We start from the raw sequence: 25,441 nt of genomic DNA on the forward strand, positions 1-25,441 counted from the left end.
CCCAAGGACTCAGGAACTGACACCTCGCTGTGTTTTTTGATGCTTCCCTCTCTGCAGCTGCTTGGCCTTGTGAATTTTGATGCATTTGGAGGTACATGGTGTAGAATCACGCATCCATAAATTTCTATGGACAGAATTGCTTGAAACCTTTTAAAAGTCATATTTTGAGTTGTGTATGTAGGATTGTTGTCGTTTTGGTCTTGTTTTGTTTAGATAAAGATATTGTATTTGTCTAAACTTGTATGGTGTACATGTGTGTTGTTTTCACTGTGCTACTGTGGGTTATATACAAATGCTTTACACATTGCCTCTGTGGTTTAGCTTGACTGCTCTGTGCCAACCTACCAGAGGGTGAGCTAAGGCAAACCTAGGTATGTACTTTACTCATCCTGACTCGAAGGAAGGGTCCCTACTTGGACAGGGTGCAAGCCACTGCCAGCTTGGTGTAGAGAACTATGTGCAAGAATGAGGGCATGAATGGATGGATGGGCAAGTGAGTATACAGATGACTGGCTGCATGACCGGATGGGGTGAGTACATGAATTGTGACTGAATGGATGGAAGAATAGGAATGTACATTCATGAGCTATTTACCAATCCATGCACTAAATCACCTGTGCGTGCATCCATGTACACTCTTATCTATCCAGCAAATCCATGTCATATTCATCCACTCACCCATCCTCACAAACACACAAAAACTCGCCTATCAATGATAAAGAACTTCCCCTTATAAATGAGCCAGACCTATTTGCTTTACCAGTGCTTATTTCGTTCCGTTGAACTATTGTCCTGCCCTACATCACTACTTGTAACAGATACGTTAATAAGTACGTCTGGCACACTAATAAGTGTGGGAAGTGCACATTATGGTGTTAATTGTGAATACTCGGAAGGGTATCTATGTGTTGCAGGTGACCAAATTTACATTGTATTTCCTTGGCCATTCCTCTGGCACTACCCTCGGAATGACGATGTGAGATTTTACATGTGTATGATATACACATGTTAGATGCATGTAGAATATACACCTGCATAGTTTATACAGTGCCCTATGCATTGTGGACCCATGCAAACAATGTGGCTATTTTTAGGAGTAATTCCTATTTTCACTTTGCAGAAGGTTGTGAAGCAATCTCAGGGGCATATTTACAAGCCCCTATCGCCACCATAATGTAACTTTTTTGGGACTTTGTGGTGACGATAAGGGCTTCGCCTTATTTACAAGGCAGGGTTAAGCCACTTAACGTGGCTTATCGCTGCCTTGTAAATAAGCATCCTTTATCGCTATACTTTGCAAGAAAGAGGTGGGCAATGGGTGTTGCGGTGGGCGTTCCACCACAGCACCCATTGATTTTGATGCTGACCCATATTTACAAGTGTGACTTAAATATGGCGCAGCACCAAAATTAAGACCAGGGAAAACTGGCCTGAATAGGGTTCAACGAGGAGAAATGCATTATTTCGCCTTGTTTTTCACATAGAAACAGCAAAACACCATGCATAATTGTTTATGTGCAGGAAGGTGCCCCTTCCTACACATAAACAATCATTTTAAAGATGACCAGTCGAAAACTTCTTTCTGTGCTGCACAAAGCAACACACATACGGTGCAGTCCTGCGATTGAGAAGTGGCAAGGCAAGGCGTTAAGCCAAGAAGGCTAACACCGCGCTCCGTCACTGAGTCAATATGCCCCTCAGTGTGCTGGCAAAATTGCTCAGCGAGTTAAACAGGTGGTGCTCCTATTTGTGCCTGACCCAGAGGTTACAGGAAGTAACCCTGCTAAGGGCAACTCGATCGTCGATCATCACCAAGTCAAGAAAGGGGTACAAATACAGGGTATTTATAGCACACACTATTAACAGGATATTAGAAAGAGAAAACATGCAGCGAATTGAGCAGTATGACAAACAAGATATGTAGTTTAAAAAGGCAGAGGTGTTTATATAGCTTTTAAAATTATTTTAGTCACAATTGCAGCCAATGACAGACTGGTATAAAACAACAGAATGTAAGTGCCACATTTGAGTTATTAAGGAGGCAAAGAGCTCGCCTACGCCATACCCTCCGGGCACACCCAGCATGCATCTGAGAGGGCAGATGGGCCCACTCACTCTTCAAAGCAGAAAGGGGGAGGGGTGTAAGTGGGGACATGAATTGCTCAACCCAGTTCTTGTTCTAAGGGGTCCAGACATTGAAATATTGTTGAATCGGGTGCCTTCTGTAGTTCATGGAAGTCGTGGCTCATGGCCCTAGATGTTCATTTGAGGTTATGAAACGGCACAATCTAAAGATAGTACCTTTTTAATATTTCGCCGACAGACATAGCTTAAATAAGTTCAACAATGACAGACACATTTCGCCTTCCTTTAGAGGCTTGTGTTTTCACCACCAATAGGTTACGTCATGGACATCCAGAGATGAGAAGAATAAAGAACGTTCACTTTAACATGAGATAAACTACTTTGCAAGTTTTTTTAAAACATAATTAATTCTTTTTTTAAATTAGGTATTTAAATAGTGATTATCTAGGTCCAGAGAGAGAACAGCGCATGGCTACAAGGAGGAATCACGATTTTCATACATCACTGGCCGTGCACTAAATAACAAACCAAGCATTACATTTATGTATGCTCTAGCCATTTATTGAGGACAGGTGGTAGAAACAAAGAGGCGGTGCTGAGCGTAGCAGTGAAATGTGAAAATGCCAATACAGAGTGCTGCAGACGCCCGACAGAACACGCGCATACTCAGTGCACTGAACGAGGCGCTGTTTACAGCACCATGGAGAGGGAGCTGCCTGAGGGGAGGGGCGGCTTTGAATCTCCCATGTCAACAGGACTAATCCACGGACCGTGCAGCAGGCAGCCTGGGCGGGTACTGGAGTGCAAGAGGGAGTGGGCGGAGCCAGCGGGGCTTTGCTATCCTCTCCTCCTTGGGAGGGTTTGATCTCAGGGAGGTGTCATCTTCCTATCTTTGGAGAGTACATCCTGGAGGTAGAGGGCGGGGCTTCCTGGCGCACACAGCTTCTTTGTGTTCCTGTCAAGCCTCCTTCGCTTTTCATTACCCCTTCCTATCCTGCGGCCAGCACAACAGTACCAAGGGACTGCAAAAAAAGCACAAACAGAAAAAAAGAGCGCTGGAAGACGTCGGGAAGCAGCCAGGTGATCTTAACCACTCGAGACATACTCCAGAAACATATGAAGACCTGAATTCCAGAAACAGGAAACTGCGGAGCGAAGACAGCTTGTTCGGGGTTTCAGTCCAGGCTGCTGGCCCGTGAGCGCCAAAAGGAGCGGCGAATGCTGGGCTGCTGAGCGCTAGTTGAGTGAGGCCAGAAGCGACTACGACGTCAAGCTGGGGGTGCTGTGGTCTGTCAAGGGAGGGATGTCCGCGGTTTCACTCTGACGGGCCGCGTGTGTCTTTAAGACGTCTGCTGAGGGGAGACATGGACAGTTTACAGCTCGTGGTACTGTGCCTGCTGTCGCTGGTGCTAGAGGTAAGACTGCTTCCCTCGCCAGCCATGTCCATCAGAGGTCTTGCTGCGATAGATGGAGAAGGCTCGGGCACTGGTACTTGCTTCCATGGTTAAATCTGTTCTATTTGTTTACTTTTGATAGATAGGTAAAATCTTCGGTTGTGCCTTAAATCCCGCCGTTAAACTAATTTCATCTTCTAGATGAACAGTGTAGGCAAAGCGGGGCCAACCATGAGAACTATACCAACCCCTTCCTTTAGATGAGCTTTCTCTTTGTGTGTCAGCTGGAAAACAACCATCTGTCAAACCTGGGCTGTATTTTATTTATTTATCTATTTATGGCGTTTTGCACAGCGCGTCCCCAGCCCACGGGCATTGGAGCGCTTTGCAAGAGAACGGGTTGTCAAACAAGTAAACGATCATTATTTGGCAACCAAGCTGCTCAGATAAAACCAAAAGACAGTGTCAATACAAGGAGACCGAGAGTTCGAAGAACACAGATGTATATATGGAGGTTGAGGAGGGACGGGTCTCACCCTGTCCCCGCACAGCTGGGGAGGTGCCACACACAAGTATCCCAAGTCTTCCCGGGCCTCATCCGAACTCCCTGATTGGCTACAAGGCTCCCCTACAGTGGTGTGTGCCGCACAGCTTCTTGGCGTGTATATATTTACATCTAACGCCCCTCTGACTGTCTGAAAGGATCCCACGTGCCCGTTAGATTACAAAACTGAAGGCAGATGACCCCGGCACGCATGCACTAGAGAGAAAACTAAAATCACTTTACTAATTGGGTCAGATAGTTCCTTTGCTGAGGGCAGTGGGCTGACTTTGCCATGCTGAATCAACGCTATCTTGTATTAATGCAGGGTGGTGCTTCTAGGCACATCAGATAAAATCTCCGTGTGGGAGTTTGCATGGTCAGGAGCAGTGTGTATTGACCAAGTTGAGCTTAAAAGAGCTTAGTTGCTTTGCCGCATGTTATAAAAGTGTACAACCTTAGACTTCGGAAACGACGAAAATCTATTTGTTGACAATATTAGTAGTCCATGTTTGTGTAATACTTGTTTAGTTTTGTATGTTTTACCAACTAAGTTATACTAAAAGTAATGGATGGAATGCTTGAATGAATCTCAGCCACTGATATTTCCTTGGGGCCGCATCCCAGTCCATTGTTATTTTCCACACCATGCCACCTCAGTTTGGACCCAGCCATATGCAAATCAGTCCTGACCCCGCTCCAATAGGAATAGTCCAGCCTGAACTGCCAGTTCAGGTCTCAATCGGAACATAGGCAACCCAGGGCCGGGTTTCTCTTATAAGAGCTCATCAGCCGGGTATAGCCTGGTTACGGAGGCATAGAGTGCACGGGGCCCCTGTCTGGGCAAACCTGTTTCACTTAGGGCAACACACTGAAGTATTAAAAAAGTGATGGATGGAATGCTTGAATGAATCTCAGCCACTGATATTTCCTTGGGGCCGCATCCCAGTCCATTGTTATTTTCCACACCATGCCACCTCAGTTTGGACCCAGCCATATGCAAATCAGTCCTGACCCTGCTCCAATAGGAATAGTCCAGCCTGAACTGCCAGGCCTGGTCTCAATCGGAACATAGGCAACCCAGGGCCGGGTTTCTCTTATAAGAGCTCATTAGCCTGGTTACGGAGGCATAGAGTGCACGGGGCCCCTGTCTGGGCAAACCTGTTTCACTTAGGGCAACACACTGAAGTATAAAAAAAGTGATGTATGGAATGCTTGAATTAATCTCAACCATGAGTAATTACTGGGTGTCATATCCCAATCCATTGTTACCAACATCAACCACTATGCATACATTTTGAACATTTATATTTACATTTTCTCTATTGTACTCACACGAACCGTGGCATATAAACCATCGGTTGGTTTACTGTTACCTCAGTATGACGCAATGTTTGTTTGAATTTCGTTTTTATGCAGCACTATGTACTTTTATGCATATGTAATATTTGTGTGTCTGCTTGTCTTATGAGCCAAGACTTTGTCAATCACTGACATTATTCTATATCTTTCTTTGATGTATATTATAGACCTTATAAACCACTCCTTCTTGGCTTGATTTCATATTTCCTTTTAAACCTTGCTTAGGCTCGCTAGTATATGGCCCATCCATTTATGCGCCTGGAATGTGCTCCAATAAAAACTGCTGAATACATCAATATTAGATGGGCTGCTGGGTTCTGTGGCCCTCTCCTTGTCCCTCTGTGCTTATACCTGTGGCACATCATTGTTGTCCTAGCTGGTACTCTGACTCTGTAGGGGCAATGCTTGTGGCAGGGCAAGCACTACTTGTATATCCACGTTTGCTTCTTTTGCCTGTGCATAGTGTTCAATGCACTGTGAGAGGGCTGCTGGTCACAACATCTGGACAGATTTTAAGGCCAAAGGGACGGCTTTGTTGTTGGCAAGTAGTTTAGCGCCCTAGATGTTTCCACACATTACATGTACAAGAACAATTCTGAATTCCGAGAGAAGCTTTAAGCGACCTGGAAAATGTACATTTACTGTGCGGCGGAGTCCCTGTGACGTGATCCATTAACCACTGAAAATGTTTCTATCAATTTGTGCAACATCCATGGATATCGATTCACCGTAATGGCAGGCGAACCGGAAGTGGATTTATGCGACCTTTGACCCCCATGAAGTCGCGCGGAGTTGACGCTTGTAGCCCCCACAGCAGCTCTTTATTTGCTGTCGAGAGGCAGGGGGAAGGTGGAAGGGAGTGGAAATGCAGACATATTTTACTCTGTGTTCATGCCCTGCCTTTAAAACCACAGAAGCCAGCAGTAGGTAGCAAGGGCAGTGTCGGGCTTATCAAGGGGCAAGCCAGGCGTTGCCTCTCCCATCTTGGGCTGCCCTTCATTGACAGTCATGGAAGGACATCTGCATCTGCCCTTCTCTCCTTGCTTGTTGGAGGTCTATCCACCCAAAAATGAATACAGAGGCGATGTAGAGTTAAATGTGCTTTTGGCAAATTCCTCGCAATTCATCAGTGTGCTAACTCTAAAGGAGTTGGCAAGCTGAGAAAGTAAGGGTAATCCGTCCACTGTACAGAGTCATGTAAAAGTGCCACAATTTCTTTATGCCACACACTATACAGAACAGGAAGCAGGAATTGTACAGAATGTTGTTGCCTTGGAAGATTCCTCTAAAATGTAATATATCTCCAATAGTATTTTAGCTTGCTCCTAGTGGTTACGCCAACTATTAATGCCCCCTCTGCAAGTTGCAGGCCAACTCCACCAGTGAGAGCCTAAAACGAAGAGGGGGCACGCAACGACTCGTATAGCCCTTCATAGCATGCCTGTAATGTTGTTAGAAAAGCACAGACATGCTATGAAGGGCTATACGAGTCGCTGTGAAAACTACAAGAATTGGTTTGAAAAATAATATTAGATTACCACTGCATCCCTGTTCCAGTGAGCTCCCCGCCTGTGTTTACAGTGACATAGTTTACCATCCTGCGGGGCCACCTGTGCTGACGCAGACCGGTGAGTCAAAACTGTGCATATTTTTAAACCACCAATGGCGTATTCTTAACGTATGTGCATTTGCCACGTGATATTTATTGAGGGACAGAAGACTGGATTTACCAGTCCAGTCCCAGAATTAAGGCGAAGACGTCATTGTTGCTGCATTTGCCGCCACGAGCTCCCCTTCATGCTGGGAAGGAGTCAGAGTTGCTACTCCAGCAGCAGAGCATCATACGTCATCGTTGCTCAGTTAGTGTGCAATCAATTTAAGTCAATTTAAGGGTAGTTTCAATATATTCTTCATTGCATTTCGAGTTACTTAACAGTATCCTGAAAAGTGACTTTTGCAAGGTGCCAAGCTTAGCCCCAGTCCCCTATGTACTTCCTGATAGTCTCATGTGCGCAGGAGGGATTGGGCATGTCAATAATATTAAATAAACAAGAATTGGCATAGCCAATAGGTCTCGCTTTTGGGACCTTATAAGTGTTTAGCTATGCAACAGTTGCATAACTAAATACTTATAAGGTCCCAAAAGCGAGACCTATTGGCTATGCAAAGCGGCCATGCGGCTGCGAAAGTGAAAGTGATCGTGATCACGATCACGATCAAACATCAAAGCGGCTGTGCGGCCGCGAATGTAAAAGTAATCGCGGTAAAGCGGGCGGGCGCGCGCGCCCGCGCACATGCACTGTAGCTCCAGGCTGGCCTGGTAGCACTTTTTGGAGCCCTCTCAATAAGTCTCACCAGACCAGCGCATGTGCTGGGTCAGGCTAGACCTAAAAAACGTAACATGACGCCGCTGGCCGCCTCCTACTTCTCCACACGTCGCTCCTGCTGGCCTCTTCCTGGGTTCCAGCAGCCCTGGGACAGACTCCTAGCCAATCACTATACTGCAGAGCAGCACAGGGATTGGTCTGAGCGGGCAGGAAAGATGCCCTGCTCATGCCATGGAGTCGGTGGGGTTTCTCCAGCCTGGCTTCACTAGAGAAACCTAAGTGCGCATGTGTGGGTTGGACAGCCTGAGACGGCCAGCCAAACACACATTAGCACTTAGGGAGTGCACAAGCACTCCTCTTCCACCCTCCCATGGCCGCCCCTCCCTGCACAAGCTGGCCCAGAGCTGGCAAACAGAAATAAAACGATGCTGAAGCATTGTTTTATTTTCCGTTTGCTGGCTCTGCGCCAGGCAGTGGGGCGGCACTCGTCCGCCATCATGGAGAAGCCGCCACTGACTCTCATAAGGAAGAGATAATAAATGTCACTCTCAGTGATCTGGGTACGAAGACGGAAAGGGAGGGTAGGGGAATGGAGGCAGCTGACAAGGGATTGGGAAGACCCAGTGTCAGGTAAAAAGAGGGGCTTCTTTAGAGGGAAGCGAAAAGAGGATCCTCTTTGTATACATGAAAAGAGAAGCACTGTTTTCCAGACCTCTGAGAAGGTGAAGAAGGACGTCCGAGATGGGAGGGGGATCCATACTGAAATAGCTGATCTTGAGAATGACTATTTAAGGGATCAATTGTTCTAAATTAAGGAGGTACTTTATTCACCTCCTGCTCCATTTCACAATTATGCGCGGATGCAGTCCACTGTGCAATCAGGGCTGATTTCTTAAACAAAGAAGTACTATGAGATTGCTCATGACACCAGCAGAAAGGAAGTTTCTGATGGCCTAAACAAGCAGTGCATGTGTTCCCTTTACCAGTAGATGTCGGCATTGAAATATCAGTACACTTTGGGCTAGAAGTTCTTGTGCGAACCATGTCACAGTTCTATCCGCTCCTTTCATATGTCCCTCTCTACCCCATCAAACAGTCCTTTATCCTTCCTGCAACATCTATACCTGCTCTATTTTGTGCTAACATATTTTCTTGATTTGAATTTTTCCACCACATAAGCATGATGTTCCTCCCCCTTTCACTCCAGCTCCCTTTTTAGGTCTCACATGTGACAGCGCATGTCTTCTGGCTTGCGGGTGATATTCTATCCCACTCATTTCTTGCCATTCTCGCTTGTTAGGTCTCGCCTGCTACAGTGCATGCAGCACTACTTGCAAGAGGTGTAAGAGATATGCTCGCTTGCCAAAGATAAGGGGCTTGCAACCCGCCTATTGCTTACCATTTCTTCGCTCCTTTGTCACTCTAACGCTGCCTTCTAATTGGCCAGCATGTTTTGGCTTCACTTTTTTTTCTTTCGTCTGGAGCATGAACGAAGTACTGATTACTTCAACTTGATTGCTATCCTTCCACTGATCACACTGTGATCGAGATACTATTTTTTTCTTCTTCCCCTGCCGTCTTTGTTTGTGTTGCTTCTTCTCTTCCACCTCCCATGTTGGTATTGCTTCTTTCTATCCCAACTCCCTCATTGATGCCGCCTTTCACTTCCCACACCTTCCATCTTTGCCCGCTTCAATTGCCATAAAAACATGCACGCCATTCGTGATGATCTTTCAGCAAGATCATTACACTTGGATTATTGTCCAGGCTGCCTCTGACGTCAATTCCAACATATTTTAAGGCAGCAGATGCTATCACTGTATTTTATGCTGCAGGGTAAATCTGAGAATGTGCATGACTTTTTGTCTACCGAGCAACAGAAATTCTAAAGGAGGTTTAGAACACGCATACACAAGGCAATGCCGTTTACGTAGCTGCAAGAGTTTTACAATGTTTCCCTTTGTACAAGATGGATAGTTACCGTTTGGGTAACACGCCGTGCCTGCCTGAGCACTGTATTTCCCTGCGATGTAGAGAAAATACTAGGGATGTATAAAGCCTCCAGCATCATTAATTTCTGTGATATTGATAATTTGTTTTAAAGTCAGTATTGTCATACTTATGGACAGCATTTTTTACAGTAATAATACTTTCCATGTGAACTTGTTTTTTGTTGGCTGAGATATATGTTTTTTTAATTCTAATTTTACAATATTTACATCAACAATGTAAGGTTCATTGCATTTAATTTTTAGCATTCAATTTGAAAAGGGCCAATCCAATGACACTCATATCCTTTGCTGGCTACCGCTAGCATTGATTTGAAGTAATGGTAACAGTCTTGTTCAGACGTCGGCATTGTTATGCATAGAGAAACCTACAAAATGATTCGCCAAGAGTGGGTGGAGCTATGAGACCACTTTCGTTATCTGATAGGGTACTGGCTTGTTTACCTAAACCTTATTTATACGGCCAAAGTAGCTATGCCCATCTAGTCATCTGACGACTCCAGTGCTTAATTTGTAAAAAAAGAAGTGCCAAGGCCGTCCTCAGGAGACCACTGCAGCTTGCACCCCTGCCAACCCCGCCAATGACAGTACCAACACAACTAATAACAATCACACTCCTACAATAGTGACAATTAAGACTATTCCAGGCCCTCAAAGCTATGAGAATGTTGTGCGCAGCAGGTATTAATTCATTTAAATATTTATTTAATTAATAAACAACTGTTGTGTGCTCATCTTTAAATTAGATAAACAGCGCCACCATGCGTCAGACTGTTATAAGTACCGGTGTTGGTAAATAAGTGCTGGTGTCGAGCACCGGAAACCACCAGCTCAAATTAAGCACTGGTCGACTCGCTTATGCCATGGCTTTGGCTGTGGGTCTTTGCAGAAGAAAAGCCCAGCTGTTTACAGAGATACAAGTCTGAAAGCCTGCTCCTGTTGGGCTAAAAGCAGGATCTGTGGTGCCTCTTCCACCAGGGTGTCTGAATCATTCAGCAAGAATCGTACACAGGTAAGGCTTTAGCAGACAGGAAGAATAACCTGGGCAATATATTTGCAATAAACATGGGGGCACCAGACATCTGGGATATCATTAACCAGTCAAGTGAGTCTCTTGAGTTCAGGAAGGCTGGCGGCTTGGCAGATATACACATCTTAGCTCAGTTTGGTGAGCTATGAGGAAAGTACAAGGGAATTTACTTTGCAAGAAGGGAATATGCCGCCTTATAGTACAATATAATTATAAAAATAGGGTTGTTGCAAAACAGCTAACATTGCCTCTATAAGTGTCAAAATGCTAATACAGATCTTTATCCCAGAGTTCAATTTTTTTAGGCCTCGTCACTGACAGCACATGCGTGGCATGCACTCTCACTTGTTAAGTCTCATGCACTCTCGCCTGCGAGACATATAAGAGATATGCTCGCTTGCAAGAGAGACGGGGCTTATAGCCTGCCCATTGGTTACCATTTGCTGGACTCTGTGTCAGTCTTATTTGCTACCCGCCCATTGGTTACCATTTGCTGGATTCTGTGTCAGTCTTAATTGCTACCTTCTAATTGGCCAGTGCCTGCTGACTTCCCTTCCTCTCCTTTCGGCTGCAGTATACAGCAAGTACTGATTGTTTCACCTTGATTGCTGTCCTTTTGGTGATCGTGCTTTAATTGAGGTACTAATTTTATTGTTTCTTCTTCCTCTGTTGTCCATGTAACCTTTTTCCTCCAACCCCTCCCCCTTGTCCGTGCTTCTTCTTCCTTTCCCAAATCCCGATTGTCTGTGTTCCTTCTTCCCTCCCTCCCCCGTTGTCCATGTTGCTTCTTCACCTCACACCCACCGTTGTCTGTGTTGCTTCTTCACCTCACACCCACCGTTGTCTGTGTTGCTTCTTCACCTCACACCCACTGTTGTCTGTGTTGCTTCCTCCAGCTCCCACCCCTGTTTGTCTGGGTTGCTTCTTCCATTTCCAAAACCCACTGTTGCCCATGTTGCTTCTTCCTCTTCAGACCCTCACTTGACCACGTTGCTTCTTTCCCTCCCACCCTCGTCTGTGTTGCTCCTTCCCTCCCTACCCCCATCTGATGGGCGGCATCATCCAGTGCTGTATATTAGCGGATTTCGGTCTCAGATGGCCTAATTATCTATTTTGGGTCGCCTAGAAAGCTACGTCTCCCCTTCAGGTTGGTAGCTCATCCTACCCCCCATGCTGCTTCTCCTTCTCCCAACCCCCTTGTCTGTGCTGCTTCTTCCCCATCCCCCACCCACATGTTATTCATGTTGCCCACCCCCACCCACCATAAGGTAAAAAAGCAATATGATGTGGCCAGTGGTGGCCGCATCATAGCACTTTTTTGTCCCTTTGCCCTTTCCTTTCTACGCTCCCTCTCGCTTTCTGCGTGGCCTGTTCCTCCCCACCTTCCCTCCCATTGTCTGTGTTACCCACCCCCATAAGAAAAATAATGCTATGCCGCGGCCAGTGCTGGCTGCTGCGTCATATCACTGTTTTGTAACTTGTAGCCACGCTGTGCAGCAGCCATGCTACTCTACAACATGTCTAAAAGAAATTGGCAAAGCCCATAGGTCTTGCATAGGGCTTGACTTTACAAGACCTATTGGCTTTGCCAATTTTTACTTTTATGTCTGATTGTGTCCTGTTCCGTGTCATGCTTTCCTGTTTGCCCCTTTACTCTTCCCGTCATTCTGCCATTTTCCTTGATCTGGGATCCCCTCAGAATGGATTGGAAACTCCGTTGATGATATAGTAGTGATGTAACTCCCATCAGCACCTGACCTAATGTTCTAACAAGAGAAAGCTTTCTTTTCTATCAAAGTCATGACGTCTTTTCTCTCTGGGTGTCAGCTCTGTCATTTTAAAAATCCAGTTAATAAATGTATATTAGAAGAATATCCATGCTTCAGGAAATCCCCTAAAAACCAAACTGTGCTGTGGCGCCACCATCTTAACTCTAAGCAGAATGGGGGCTTGGATTAAAAAACATTACGCATAGGTTCCCATCTGTGTCTGCCCCTTGCTCTGCCGGTACCTCACTTTTTCCCATATTCAAAGTGACGCACTGATGGCGCAAGGGACTTGTAAATAAGTCCTCACCTTCCCCTGTCATCTCACCATACAGCTATGACTAAATCCACGGAGCTCTGAAGATGCTGAAAAGTGGGAGAAAGTACTTTATTACGCATCAAAGTAACAAAATAAAATATATATTTTGTTCTTATTAGACATAAATACTTCTCTTTTCTTTTTTATAAATCCGACACACGTACTCAGTATTGTTAAAAGTTTGTTGTTTTAACATTCTGGTCCCCAAATATTTGAACGCGAACGCGTGTTTGTATAAATCATTATAATGCGTCAGGTTTTTGTTTAGAAAATAATTTATTATATGATGGACAGAACTTACAGAAAATCGACTGTGCCAGGTCTTTGATTTTACTTAGTTCCTAGATCAGACCAGCTTGCACTTTATTTATATCGGAAGTGAAGTTTGTGAAGCGGGCGGACTCGGGAGATGCTCAGTTTTGCTCAGTGTTGATGGGTGGTGGTTGGTGGGTGAGTAGCGGAACACTTAAGAGCCATAGGACCCGGACCCCCTAGTATGATCCCCGCCCCGCTCCCTAGTTACCCACAAACACCACTTAATACGTTTTGAGTGTGGGTATAAACGGCCATGTTTAATCTTCATAAAACACCTAAACATGACAAGTAAAAAAGCATATTAATAACACATATTAATAACACATATTGCATCATACTTTCATAAATCACATAGTGACAATTTTAATATCTACAATCAAATCTTAATCATCTTCAGAAATTCACATATTACTTGCTACCAGCACCGAGGGGCCCTCTGGCTCGGCTCTCCCAAATTGAGAACCACGCAAGGCACGACTCACTTGCGTCCTTGAGAGGTAGGCCCCAGCCCTCTGGACCTTGTTCACCATAATCTGGAGCCCACCCCTCTACCACCAGGCTGCCAAGGAGGCTATAAGGGGATAACCAGGGGCCGCTGCCCCCTGCTCTAATTCGTGACCTGGTGCCCTTGCCTACCCAGCCAGTGTCCCCATTCTCCCAGCGGAGAGCTTACCTTCCCTCCCCTCAGTGCTGGCCTAGGGAGTATGTAAGGAGGACTCCCTTTAAAACCTTGTGAGTCAATGCTCTGTGGCCTCTTTACCGCCACAAGGGTGACCAGGGCCCACAGGTCCTTCACCCTCCCCCCTATCAAATAAGTACTGTACAAAAGACCAGATTCCTCTGATCCACACGTCTGTTCCCATGTCCGATAAATGTACGCCATCGTGATGAAACATCAGATCCCCAGTGATCAGTCTATGTGGAGTGTGGCACAGGCGGCCCTGGCCTGAGCACAACCTAGCCAATTCCCCGTTGAGGCGTCTTACCGAAACGTTCAATGCTCGCGATCGCATGCCAGCGCCCCAAGTCCGGCGTGGTATCATGCATTACCATGCTATCCGTGCGTGTGGAAAAGCTCGACCCAACCTGGCAAATTCGGTCAACAACGTTTCTCTGACTGCCTGTCGCCCAAGATCCAGCATGTCGTTGCCACTCAAATGCAAAATGATCAGATCTGGGGATTGCTGTCCCTCGTGCGCTTTTGTCTCCTCTACCAGCTTCCGCAGTTGCCGGATCCGCATGCCCCCGACGCCTTGCCAAAGGAATGCCACCCCTTTCAAGCCCGGCGGTTTCGGCACTCGCTGCTGTTGTAACCGAACCGTGGCGCGCCGTACAAACGAGTGTCCCAACACCCATACAATTTTTTCAGGCATAATAATGACGGAGAGAGATGGAAAAGTTAGAGTGATCCGGCCATTGTATCTATGTTTCAACCTATAATAATTCGGGCCACACATAGCGTTTGTAACAAGCTGAAGACCAACGCCCTACCCTTTTCACAGCCTCTGCTGGTAAGCCTGCGCTCCCGCCGCCAGGGTTGCTGCCCCAATCCGGAATGAGTGCGAGGAGTAGCCCCTGGTTTCCAATCCTAACCGAGTCATGGCCTGCTTGAACACCGCCCGGAATTGGTACTGGGACAAACAATCTCCCTCTCATGTACGAACAGGGCCTGCCCCTTCTCCACTGGGCGAATCTGTAAATATGCTACCATCCTGGTCACTGGGCATATTGATGACCCGGGTGCCGGGTTAAGCCGAATGGTGCACCCTTTTCCCAAAGGATCTGTCTTGGACCTGTTCAGAACCACTACCAGCGCTCCCTGCACTATTTTTGTGTCTAGCCACTGTAATCCACCTGCTTGGTCATTCTTGGAAGACCCCACTAACTCCCCTAGTTGGAAAGCCCCATAAAAGGCTAAGGAGAAGGCGGCACCAAATAAGACGCTCACATAATTAGAGCAGCATACTGCTCGCAAGGCACCTAATATGTCTCCCAATGTCTTATCATCTAGTGGCCTTCGGTGGTCCTTCTTAACCCCTTCAAGTCTGGCCCAACCAGAAAGCGCCTTCCTGATTAAAAATGTAGCACCTGGATCGCGTTCGCCAGCCAATTTAGCAAAGAAACTCACTGCCGTGATATGTGCCCTAGCGTAGGAAGCTGGCCTGCCCTGATCCCCTAACTCCTGTAAAAAGCTACCCATGGCTTCTGTACTAAACAGGCCCCCTAGTCCTACGCGCTGCACAAACATTCTGTAAGCCTTAAAATGCTGTTGGTAACTTCTCAGGGTGCGCTCGTTCAATGAGGCACCCACGAGCCCTGCTAACGCTGGGCACCAATCCTCCACAGAAATGTCAGGAACACTGTCATCTGATCATGTGCCTGCAGGTGGAACCTCCGGAAATCCTGCAACTTGGAGCGAGACAAAGCGTCAGCGGGCTTATTCTCCACACCTGGAATATGCGCCGCCCTAAACAATAGATTCAGCTTCAAGCAAGCTAACACTAAATACTTCAACAGTCTTAGCATGTGTCTGCAGGACGTCCCTTGCCTGTTGATGGCCTCTGCCACTGCCATATTGTCAGACCAGAAGACTATTGATTTGTTTTCAAACAACTGCGCCCATACTGTCACTGCCACAACGATAGGGAACAGCTCCAAAAAGGCTATGTTTCTGGTCAGACCGCTCTCATGCCAAGCTGCTGGCCAGTCCTCCCTGCACCAGCCTGACCCCAGTATGGCTCCACACCCTACACTACCAGCTGAGTCTGTGAGTAAGCCCAGTTCCGTGCTAGAAATGGTAGGTGCTGGCCAAACTACTCTACCGTTGAACTCGCTCAAGAAGTTACGCCACACCTTTAGGTCCTCTCGCACCTCAGCCCGCAGTCGCACATGATGGTGCTTCTCAGTTAACCCTACCATTGCCCTAGCTATTGACCTTGAGAAGGGGCGTCCCATCGGGATGATGCACAATGTGAAATTCAGCTGACCCACCAGCACTTGGAGCTGGTGCAATGTCACTTTCTGACCAGCCAATGCTGCATCAATTGCCTGTGAAAAAGCCTGCACTTTGTCTGCTGGCAACCTGCATTCCCCCACCACGGTGTCTATTTCTATGCCGAGGAAGGACATGCACCTTGCGGGCCCCACAGTCTTACCTGGGGCTAATGGCACCCCAAACTCCTGCAACATTTCTATAGTTCCCCCAGGGCCTGACCACATTCCTCGGATGCCGGGGGACCGATGACCATGAAATCATCCAAGTAGTGGACGATATCCCTGCGACCTGTCCTGGCTGTAAAGAGCCATTGGAGCATGGAGCTGAACATTTCAAAGTACTTGCAAGACACTGCACAGCCCATCGGCATACATTTATCATAGTAAAACTGATGATCTAGCTGGAAACCTAGCAAAGGGTAGTCATCGGGGTGTACAGGCATGAGCCGGAAGGCTGACTCAATGTCTGTTTTTGCCATGAAGGCGTTAGGCCCTAAATCACGCAGCTTCTGTAATGCTGTGTCAAAGGAGGAATAAGTCACTGAGCACAGAGACGGATCTATCTCGTCATTCACCGAGGCTCCCTTCGGTGCCGATAAGTTATGAATCATCATGAACTGGCCTGGCTCTTTTTGGGAACCACTCCCAGTGGTGAACAAACATAACCAGGCAACGGGGGAGCAGAGAATGGGCCCACTATCCGCCCCAGTGCCCTCTCCTTTCTAGCCTTCTGGGACACCACTGAGGCATGCATGCGTGCTGACAATAGATTGTTACAATGTGCCACCGGGGGCACTCTCTGAGCTGGAATGCGAAAACCGTTGGCAAACCCTTGGAAAATTGTCCTGGCTGCACTCCTGTCAGGATACTGATTCAGCCAGAAAATCAGCTTCCCTAATTTTACTGGGGTGGGTAACCTATTGCTCTGTTGGTTTTTGGTCTCTGCCCCTGTCTTTTGATTTTTTGTTACACTTAAACTCTGGGTGAGAGGGGTGTCCGCAGAACGCACACGCGTGTTTGAACTTACATGCCCCTGCTGGCCATGTACACGCCTTTCTGTTAAACGCCCAGCAGGTCCCTTTTTTCTCTCCTGCCCCCCCTGTGATGTTCGAAAGGGCTGCTTCATTGGTGCCTTATTGTTTATACTTTCTAACCACACGTTGACTTCAGTCTGATCCCACTCCATGTCGGGGTCCTCTACCTTTGCCCACCTGAAATTCCTGTCATAGTCTGTCCATGCCATCCCCCGTACGTTGTCTGAGCCTTCAGAATCTTGTTAGCATAACATATCAGTGGGATGGCCAACTCTTTTCTAACATCACCGTGGAGAAGACGTTGAACCCAAACTGCCAATTTGTAATAGACTCATCCACCCTAGGTTTCCTATCTCTGAAGGAACCCTCTTTACCCTCCTTGTCTTTGGGCTCGACCTCCCATCTCTTGGGTCTGATCAAGGAATAAATGTCTATAAATTCCCCCTTTCAGATTTTTTCCCTCATATCTTGTGACACATGCACTGCTAATTTGCTGCGTTAGATAACACTGTATCCTGGCCTCCAATCGCTATGGACTTGCCATCAGCAGGCTTGCTCGCGCTCTCCACCCCCTTACCTGTTGCGGTCCCTGTCATTGTCTCCGGAAGGGCGGGGGCCCCTTGACCCACAGCTGGAGGAGCCACACTTACTGCTTTGTCCTGCGCCTTTCCTAAGATCGCCACCTGTTTGCTAATCTCTTGAAGGGCAGATTCGGTGGCAGACTAAGGCACCCATGCTGCCCCTGGTGCACTGTCAGCCCTACTGGATGCCCCTGGGGCTGCCAACTGTGCCAACAATGTAGCCACTGACGCCAATATGTTGGCTGTGGGATTCCCGTCCCCCCGTCTGCTCTTTCAGTTGGCCTGTAGCCGGTGGGACCCCCTCCCCCGGTGCCCTGACTGTTTCTGGCTGTGCCCCCCCCTGGTCCTTCTTTAGTGCTGGAATCGTGACCGGTGACTCCGCTGGCACAGCTGGATGCACTGGGATGGGTGCCGGCGCCTAGGCCTATAAAGCACCCCTGATTTCAGCTAATATTGTCCCCACCTCGTCGTGCTCTCCCATCTCCTGCCCTGGCTGCACCCGTTCAGGCAGCAGGGGTGCTGTGATAGTCTCTGACAGAGGAAGCGGCCGCCCTGGTTCTGTGCTCCCTTGCCCTTTATTATTGCTTTTGTTATGCCTGGGGGCCTTTGGGCCCTTGCCTTTTCCCTTGCTTATGGGTCCTGGGCCTTTTTTCTACCGGAGGGAACGCTGCCCTGGGGGGAACCTTGGATCTGCGCGGGCGATCACCTCCCTCTGTTTCTGGAACCGGCTCTGGGGCCACTTCTTGATCCCCCTGCTCATCTTCATTACTCTCCTCCTGGCCCAATTTAGCTAAGACCAGCTTCAAGAGCTGTGCTAGGTCTGGGTCCACATCTTTGCGCTTCGTACTGTGTCCTTTTGCTAGCATTCTCGCCTACTTGAGTCTGCAGCTGCCTTTTTATTATCGCTACAGTAATGATTTGTAATCCAATTTAGGTGTCGCTCGACAGCGTCTCCCGTGCTTGCTTGTGCTGCTCTATGACCGCCAGACACGAGTGCTATTACTGTTTTCCTTTCGGCGTTGTGCCTCAGACACTGCAATCCATTCCCTTGCCTCAGCGCCGCTCATGTAACCCCTGAGCCAATCTCAAGGCCTTTATCCTGAAAGCGCACAATGCCCCCTACACACCTAGCGCGAATGCATAGAATCAGGCGGGAACTTTTGAATTGATCGCTCCCCACAGCGCGACTAATCTTAACCGCGCCAGTCCCCGCTAGCCGCCTAGCGCTATTGCACACTATAAGGCAGGGAACTTTTCACATAAATTGCTCCCTACTGTGCGACTAATCTCCACCGCGCCGGTCCCCGCTAGCCCCTTAGCGTGATGGCACACAATAGGCAGGGAACCTTTAACATAAAACCGCTCCCAACCACGCAGCTAGTCCTACACGCGCCTGTCCCCACTTGAAGCCTAGCGCAATTGCAGACAATAGGGCAGGGAACTTTTTACATAACCCTCTCCCACCAGCACAACTACTCTGAACGCGCCGGTCCCCGCTCGATGAGGAAATCCGGGCCGAGACCAGACAGCAGTTCTGGGCAGCCTCCGAGGGCCGATGGCACTCCCAATGCCCAAGAGTGCTGGAAAACTACCACAGCACTTTACCCCAAAGGCTGCCCGAAACCCGCCCAAGTCGCCGACACCTTACCTCCGTCCACGAGGGGGACCCGCCTTGAGGAAATATGGATTTTTATGATCAATTGTGTCCCCTATCTTAGACCCCAACGGCTCCATGTGCGTACTACAAGTACATGTATGTTCCCTCCACTTTCAGCTATGAAGACGCAAATACATGTGCGTCCAACGTTAACATGTCCTCTTTCAGATCCACCATGAATGGGTTGGACATTCCGTTCCTAAGTATGCTTGGTCACCGTCTTTATATGGTGCACCTTTCACGTTTTACAGCTCTGGCGAGTAGGCCCTGAATTCTGCCATCGAGCCTTTTCCTGCCTTCTGCCTCTGAAAGCTCCAGCTTGGACCTGCATCTGTATCCATGACCTTTGTCTTACTCCCTGCGCGGCTAACGGTGCCTGGCTCGGCCTGTTGCCTGCCAAGACTGTATTTCGCCTTCAAATTATCTGCTCCGCTCCTCGACCAATACATTCCTGTCTAGTAGTGTAGGTAAACATCCTTCTAGCTGCAGAGCAAAGGGCCCGGCCTCACTGTCTCTGTGCAAGTAATTCATAGCTCCTGTTACCATGGTAGGCCCATGCCCCCTCGCATCTCATGTAGACACGTAGACGCTTATACACGCACTAGCAGTCAGTATAGAATAGCCCCTGCCCGAGAGACTTTTCCTTCCAGATAATACAGTTCCTTAAACACAAGATATTAGATACGATTTGGGATTAGGTTATTCTGACATCCCAGACTTCTGTCTCCTCATGTAGGGCTAAATGTCAAGTCCCCTTCACCCTCCAGTTACACGTCAATCACACGTCATGCTTCTGCGCGCGCATCTCTGTCATATATTTCTGCTGACATTGCAGGATTCTTTTATGGATCCACCCACTTGTGATATCCTCATAATGACGTTTCTAGTACACGCCCTTTTGCACGCCTATTGTAACGCCTTTTTCATTACGTATGTGTATTCTTATCTCTCCTATCAGCTGTTACGCCTTCTACATCTGCCTTTACTGTAATGCATTGACTATATATATGACAACCTGTCAATAAAGTATTGTCTATCCCTTCCCGAACCTTCGTGGTGACGGAACCCGATTGCCTGGTTCGAACCAATTCCTTTGTAAGGAATAAATCCCCTTTTAAAACCTCAAATACCACGGATTCTGCCTCTTATTTTTTCTGAGTTATTCTTATTAAACTTTACCGCATAAAAATAGTACAGGTAATTTAAATATTTACCACATAATTGGCGCCCGAATAGGGACTCCTCCCTTTCCCCACACGCCGGAGGTGCATTGCAGGCCCGGTCTCCTGCCACAGCCGGACGGACCATTACGCGTACCCGCAGGATTTCCTGTACCTCCCTCAGGCCAACGGAGGTGACTGAGGCTGCGATCAACACCCAGACGAGGCGGTGAGGAGTGCGGAGGATCCCGACCAGAGCCTAGCTGAGAGAGCAAGATCCGAGGTATACAGAGGCCCACCAGGTTCCGAAGTTCAGTTCCGAAGTATCTACGTCACGAGTCGAGTCGAGTCGAGTCCGGTCCAGTCTAATCCAGAGTTTCCGAGGCCTTCTGTTCCGTTCCGTGCTTCCAGGTGAGTACCGTTGCTGGGGACGCATTTAGACGTGCGCATTGGTTTGTGCCGGTCAAGACGGGTTTGGGTACACAGATCCGGTCTGCACTGTTTCAGCAGTGTATCTGTACTGTTTTAGCAGTAAATCCAGTATTATGCCAGTTGGCCAGTTTTATTCTAATTATCGTTGTTCGTTTTAGATGTTTTAATATGTTTTAAATATCGTGGTATGAGTGATTGTTCGATTTTCATTACTGTGCTTTTTGTACTAATTGTGTTCAAGTCCGAGTAAGAATCAAGTAACAAGGTTTAAAGATGCCGTTATTTTCAAAATTAAGACAGATAAAAACCAGAAAAGGGATACTCGAAGAAGCCGTTCCCATTCCACCTAGGGACACTCCAGGGTACTTTATGTACCATAAACATGGCCTAGATGCCGTATTATATCTCGATTTATGGGTGGACTACACCAAGGATTTAGCAGAGAGTCAGAGATGGCCCGCTGCTGGGACATGGGATGCAGATTGCATCATGAGAGTAGAAGAAGCATTATGGAAAAAGAAAGCCAGACAATCACAGAAAGATGCCATTGAATTATGGCGTAAAGAATCGCATAGACGCACAGAGAAAGCGTTCAGAAAAGAAGAGAAAAGTAGGGAGGATTCAGAAAAAGCCCGAGAAAACATATTAATTGAGGAAGGTAACCGAGTAAAAACAGAACAAGTAGACAGACAACGAAACACTCTTATGAATGGTATGTATCCTCTTCTGGCCGAGGGTTTGCCTAAGGCCACCCTGGAAGTACCAAAAGATCTGCCACCTCCATTACTTCCGATTAAAGTGCACCCCAAGACCGCAAAAGACATCTTTCTTTCTTCCTATTTAGACGATGTAGCTCCTGAATATGTTAATGTTCCGCCGCCACGCACACCACCTGCTGATGGCGCTCGACCCCGAGACGATCTGCCCCCACCTATGCAGCAACATACTTCTCCTTCTCACGTTTCAAACCGTCCGCCTGTTCCTCCGCTCCTTCCTGCACCTAATCTCCCTACCTTACACCCAACAAATCCTCAGGAGGTGCGATAGGAGGTTTTTCTACGCCACCGCCAACACTTCGATTGACTTATAGGGATTTAGCACACCAACGTACACCTCAAACAGCGAATTACAATATATTTAATGAACCTCTTACAGACTGTAGATATGATCCAGTACCCGGTAAAGACGACAGAATGATGCTATCATCAGTACGTCTACGACGAGTTTCGAACTATCTAATGATGTTACCAGGAATGATTGGTCATCTAGACAAAATATATCACTTTGTCCAGACAGGGCAAGGTCCTGAAAGTATTGGCGAGGCCATGGAATATCAGAAAGTGGACACGCAAAAACTGTTGTTACGTTTCTTCATAAACTGCTTGATCAGAAACAGAGATAGGCCTGATGTAGACCCGGAAGAAATGCAAGTACTTAACAAATGGGGTCAGAATATAGCAGACGGAAAACATGATAAACAGAAGAGTATAGAAATTATGCACCGAAAGATCCGAAAAACAATAGAAGGAATACATGAAAAAGGGTTAGAGGCAGATAAAACTGAATCAGAGGAGGAGGAGGAACAATCAGAAATGACAACAGGACAATTACAATTATCAGCTAGAGAAATGATAGCTTATGTAGGTAAGGGAAGATCTTTTAATAACCCAATACGTCCGATACGTCCAGAAAGTAAGAGAATTTTTCTAACAGCCATGTCAAATCCAAGGACCCCTGAACATTTATTCCAGGCTACTGATAAAATACTTCAAGAACGAATGGGGTACCATGTACTTGATTCTATGGATGAACAAGAATTAGCCAGGTCAGCAGTACAATGGGCTGACAGTTCTGATAAATATAGTGATGATGCGTTAGCACACACGTTTCTGAATCTTTCACCAGACGAACAGCGTTTAGCTGGTATATACATGATACAACACCTCCTTATATTGTATAAAAACCAACACTCCGATCCTGGTCCCCTACCTGAGATACTGATAGAACTACTCATGAATAAATGGAGAGGTCTAGGTACCGATCTAATTAAAGAAATTCTAGAACATCTACACAGGTACAGTGCCTTCCTGTGTCCAGAGCATGATTCAGCTCCCTCCATGGAAAGAAAAATGTATTACATAGACAGACAGAATCCTTTACGCGAAGTACACCCAGTTAAAAATGAAAATAATACTTTTTCACGCGTGTTTGTGTACACGCCCATAACTAAAATAGAACTATTGGAAATGAAAAAATTAGTGCCCAGCCATGACAAAGATCCAGCAGGTTTTCACCGTGAACTAAAAGACATGTTACTCATGGGTGATTATACCTATCCTGACATTATGAAAATATTAAAAGTATTATTGCCTGCCGGTATTTACGAGAAACTCAAAGAAAAAGAATGGGAGGTGGGAGAGCAAAAGATTGATTGGACCGCATTAGAAAACGAAGAAAATGCCCGAACTGCAGGACTAGGGCTTGGGGACAAAACTAAAGCGTTACCAGGATTGTTAGTACAAGTATTGCCACATTTATTAACCACGAAAAAGGAAGACTGGGGTGCAATATCAGCCTGCAAACAGAAACCCGATGAAGACACTAGTGATTTTTATTCCCGATTTGAAAAATGTTTTGGTATTAATAGCGGCCTGAAAGCAAGTAGCGATTCATATCCACATCTTTTTGTAACAAAGTTAGTCGAGAATTCCTTGCCACAGGTCAAGAACAGAGTATTGAAAGTAGAGAGCTCTTGGCAAGCTAATACCCCTTCACAAATGCTACAAATGTTACAGTATCACCAGAATAGAATTAGAGAAGAACAAGAACACGAACAAAGACGTATGAAAGACACGAAAATGAAAATGCTCGTTGCACAGTCAGTTCCAGCTGACGGTCATAAAAAGGGTATGACACAGTCCAGCAATTCAGCGGTTCCTGTTAAAGGGACATGCAACTATTGTAAACAGCCAGGTCATTATATAAACGACTGTGCAGTTCTGAAACACAATATCTCTACGGGTAAAACCAAGGAGAGACCACGTCCACCTAGACAGGATCAGATCCAACAACAAGTACCTCAGCATGTACAGCCTATGCCGGTTCCACAACAGACCGTAGCAGTATCACAGCCACAGCCTAGTACCGCAACACAAAACACGACACAACAGATGTACCAGTATGCACAAAATGACTATCCCGATTATCAGCGATACACATGAAATAGCCTAGAGAGGGAAGTTGGCTTACCCCTTATTGAGGTGCCTGTAGATCAAGAGGGACCTTATGTACATAGTCAAGTATTAGGGGAAGACAGAAAGTTTTTAATTGATACAGGGGCAAGCAGAACAACTATAAGTCACGACGAGGTTCCAGGGGCACCCCTCTCAGGCTCACAGAATATTTCCCTTGGTTTTTCAGGAAAGCCTATTGTTAACGAAGTATCGCAACCTCTTCCTCTAGCAGTTGGTCCATTGACACGGACTACAGATTTATTGCTTACAAAATCATGCCCCGAAAACTTGTTAGGTATAAAGACACTGAAAGCTCTAGGAGCTGTAATATGTTGTTCTCCGGAAGGAGTACGACTATTCTTGCGTGACTTTAAAGGTCACTACGTATTGAAAGACATGGATCACCGGTTACAGAATGTACCTGCACATTTATGGGCACAAGGCCCCACTGATGTAGGTTGTATGCACATTACACCATATCGAGTCACACTCAAAGCAGGAGTGGTATTACCACGAATTCGACAATACAAGTTACCTCCAGATGCTGTAGTGGCTTTGCTGCAAATCATTGACGAGCTCATTGCACAAGGAGTGGTTGTGGAAACCGACTCCAATGTATGTAATTCTCCGATCATTCCAATTCTTAAACGAACTGATCCAAAGGCACCCCCAGTTTATCGATTAGTTATTGATCTGCGCGAATTGAATAAATGCATTGTACCACAATATCCCGTGGTTCCAGATATCTCTTCATTATTGACAACCATTGATTCCGAAGCAACGTTCTTTACTGTAATTGACCTCAAGAACGCCTTCTTTAGCGTCCCAATCGATCCGGAAAGCCAATACTTGTTCGGATTCTGTTTAAATGGACGAAGCTTCAGATTTGCACGCGCACCTCAAGGATTCACAGAAAGCCCCAGCATCTATAGCCAAGCACTGAAAAGACAACTTGACAGTATCCACATGCCTGTTAACACTGCCCTGCTTCAGTATGTCGATGATCTGCTGATCACCGCCCGAAGCGAACCCGAATGTGAAAAAGCATCACTGACGGTTTTACATTTTCTGGCCGACAAGGGGCACAAGGTGTCCCCTTCGAAGCTGCAATTCTGTGTTCAGCAAGTTGTGTACCTTGGGCACTTGCTGTCCAAGGGGGGGAGACAGCTCACACCTGATCGCATCCAGTTAATTGTAAACAT

General features: G+C 46.8%; 1 protein-coding gene across 1 annotated transcript in view; it reads left to right on the forward strand.

Annotated features, from left to right (window-relative positions):
• The first annotated feature begins 2,894 nt into the window (after positions 1 to 2,894).
• The window catches only part of VOPP1 (VOPP1 WW domain binding protein), a 438,410-nt gene continuing 415,863 nt past the window's right edge, over positions 2,895 to 25,441 (forward strand). The window contains exon 1 of the mRNA XM_085607625.1: positions 2,895 to 3,500. Coding sequence (XP_085463751.1) covers positions 3,450 to 3,500 — 51 coding nt within the window. The 5' untranslated portion in view covers positions 2,895 to 3,449. The remainder of the gene's footprint in view (positions 3,501 to 25,441) is intronic.

This window comes from Triturus cristatus, chromosome 5_2 (assembly GCF_964204655.1).
Source record: "Triturus cristatus chromosome 5_2, aTriCri1.1, whole genome shotgun sequence".
In the NCBI taxonomy this organism is placed as follows: Eukaryota; Metazoa; Chordata; class Amphibia; order Caudata; family Salamandridae; genus Triturus; species Triturus cristatus.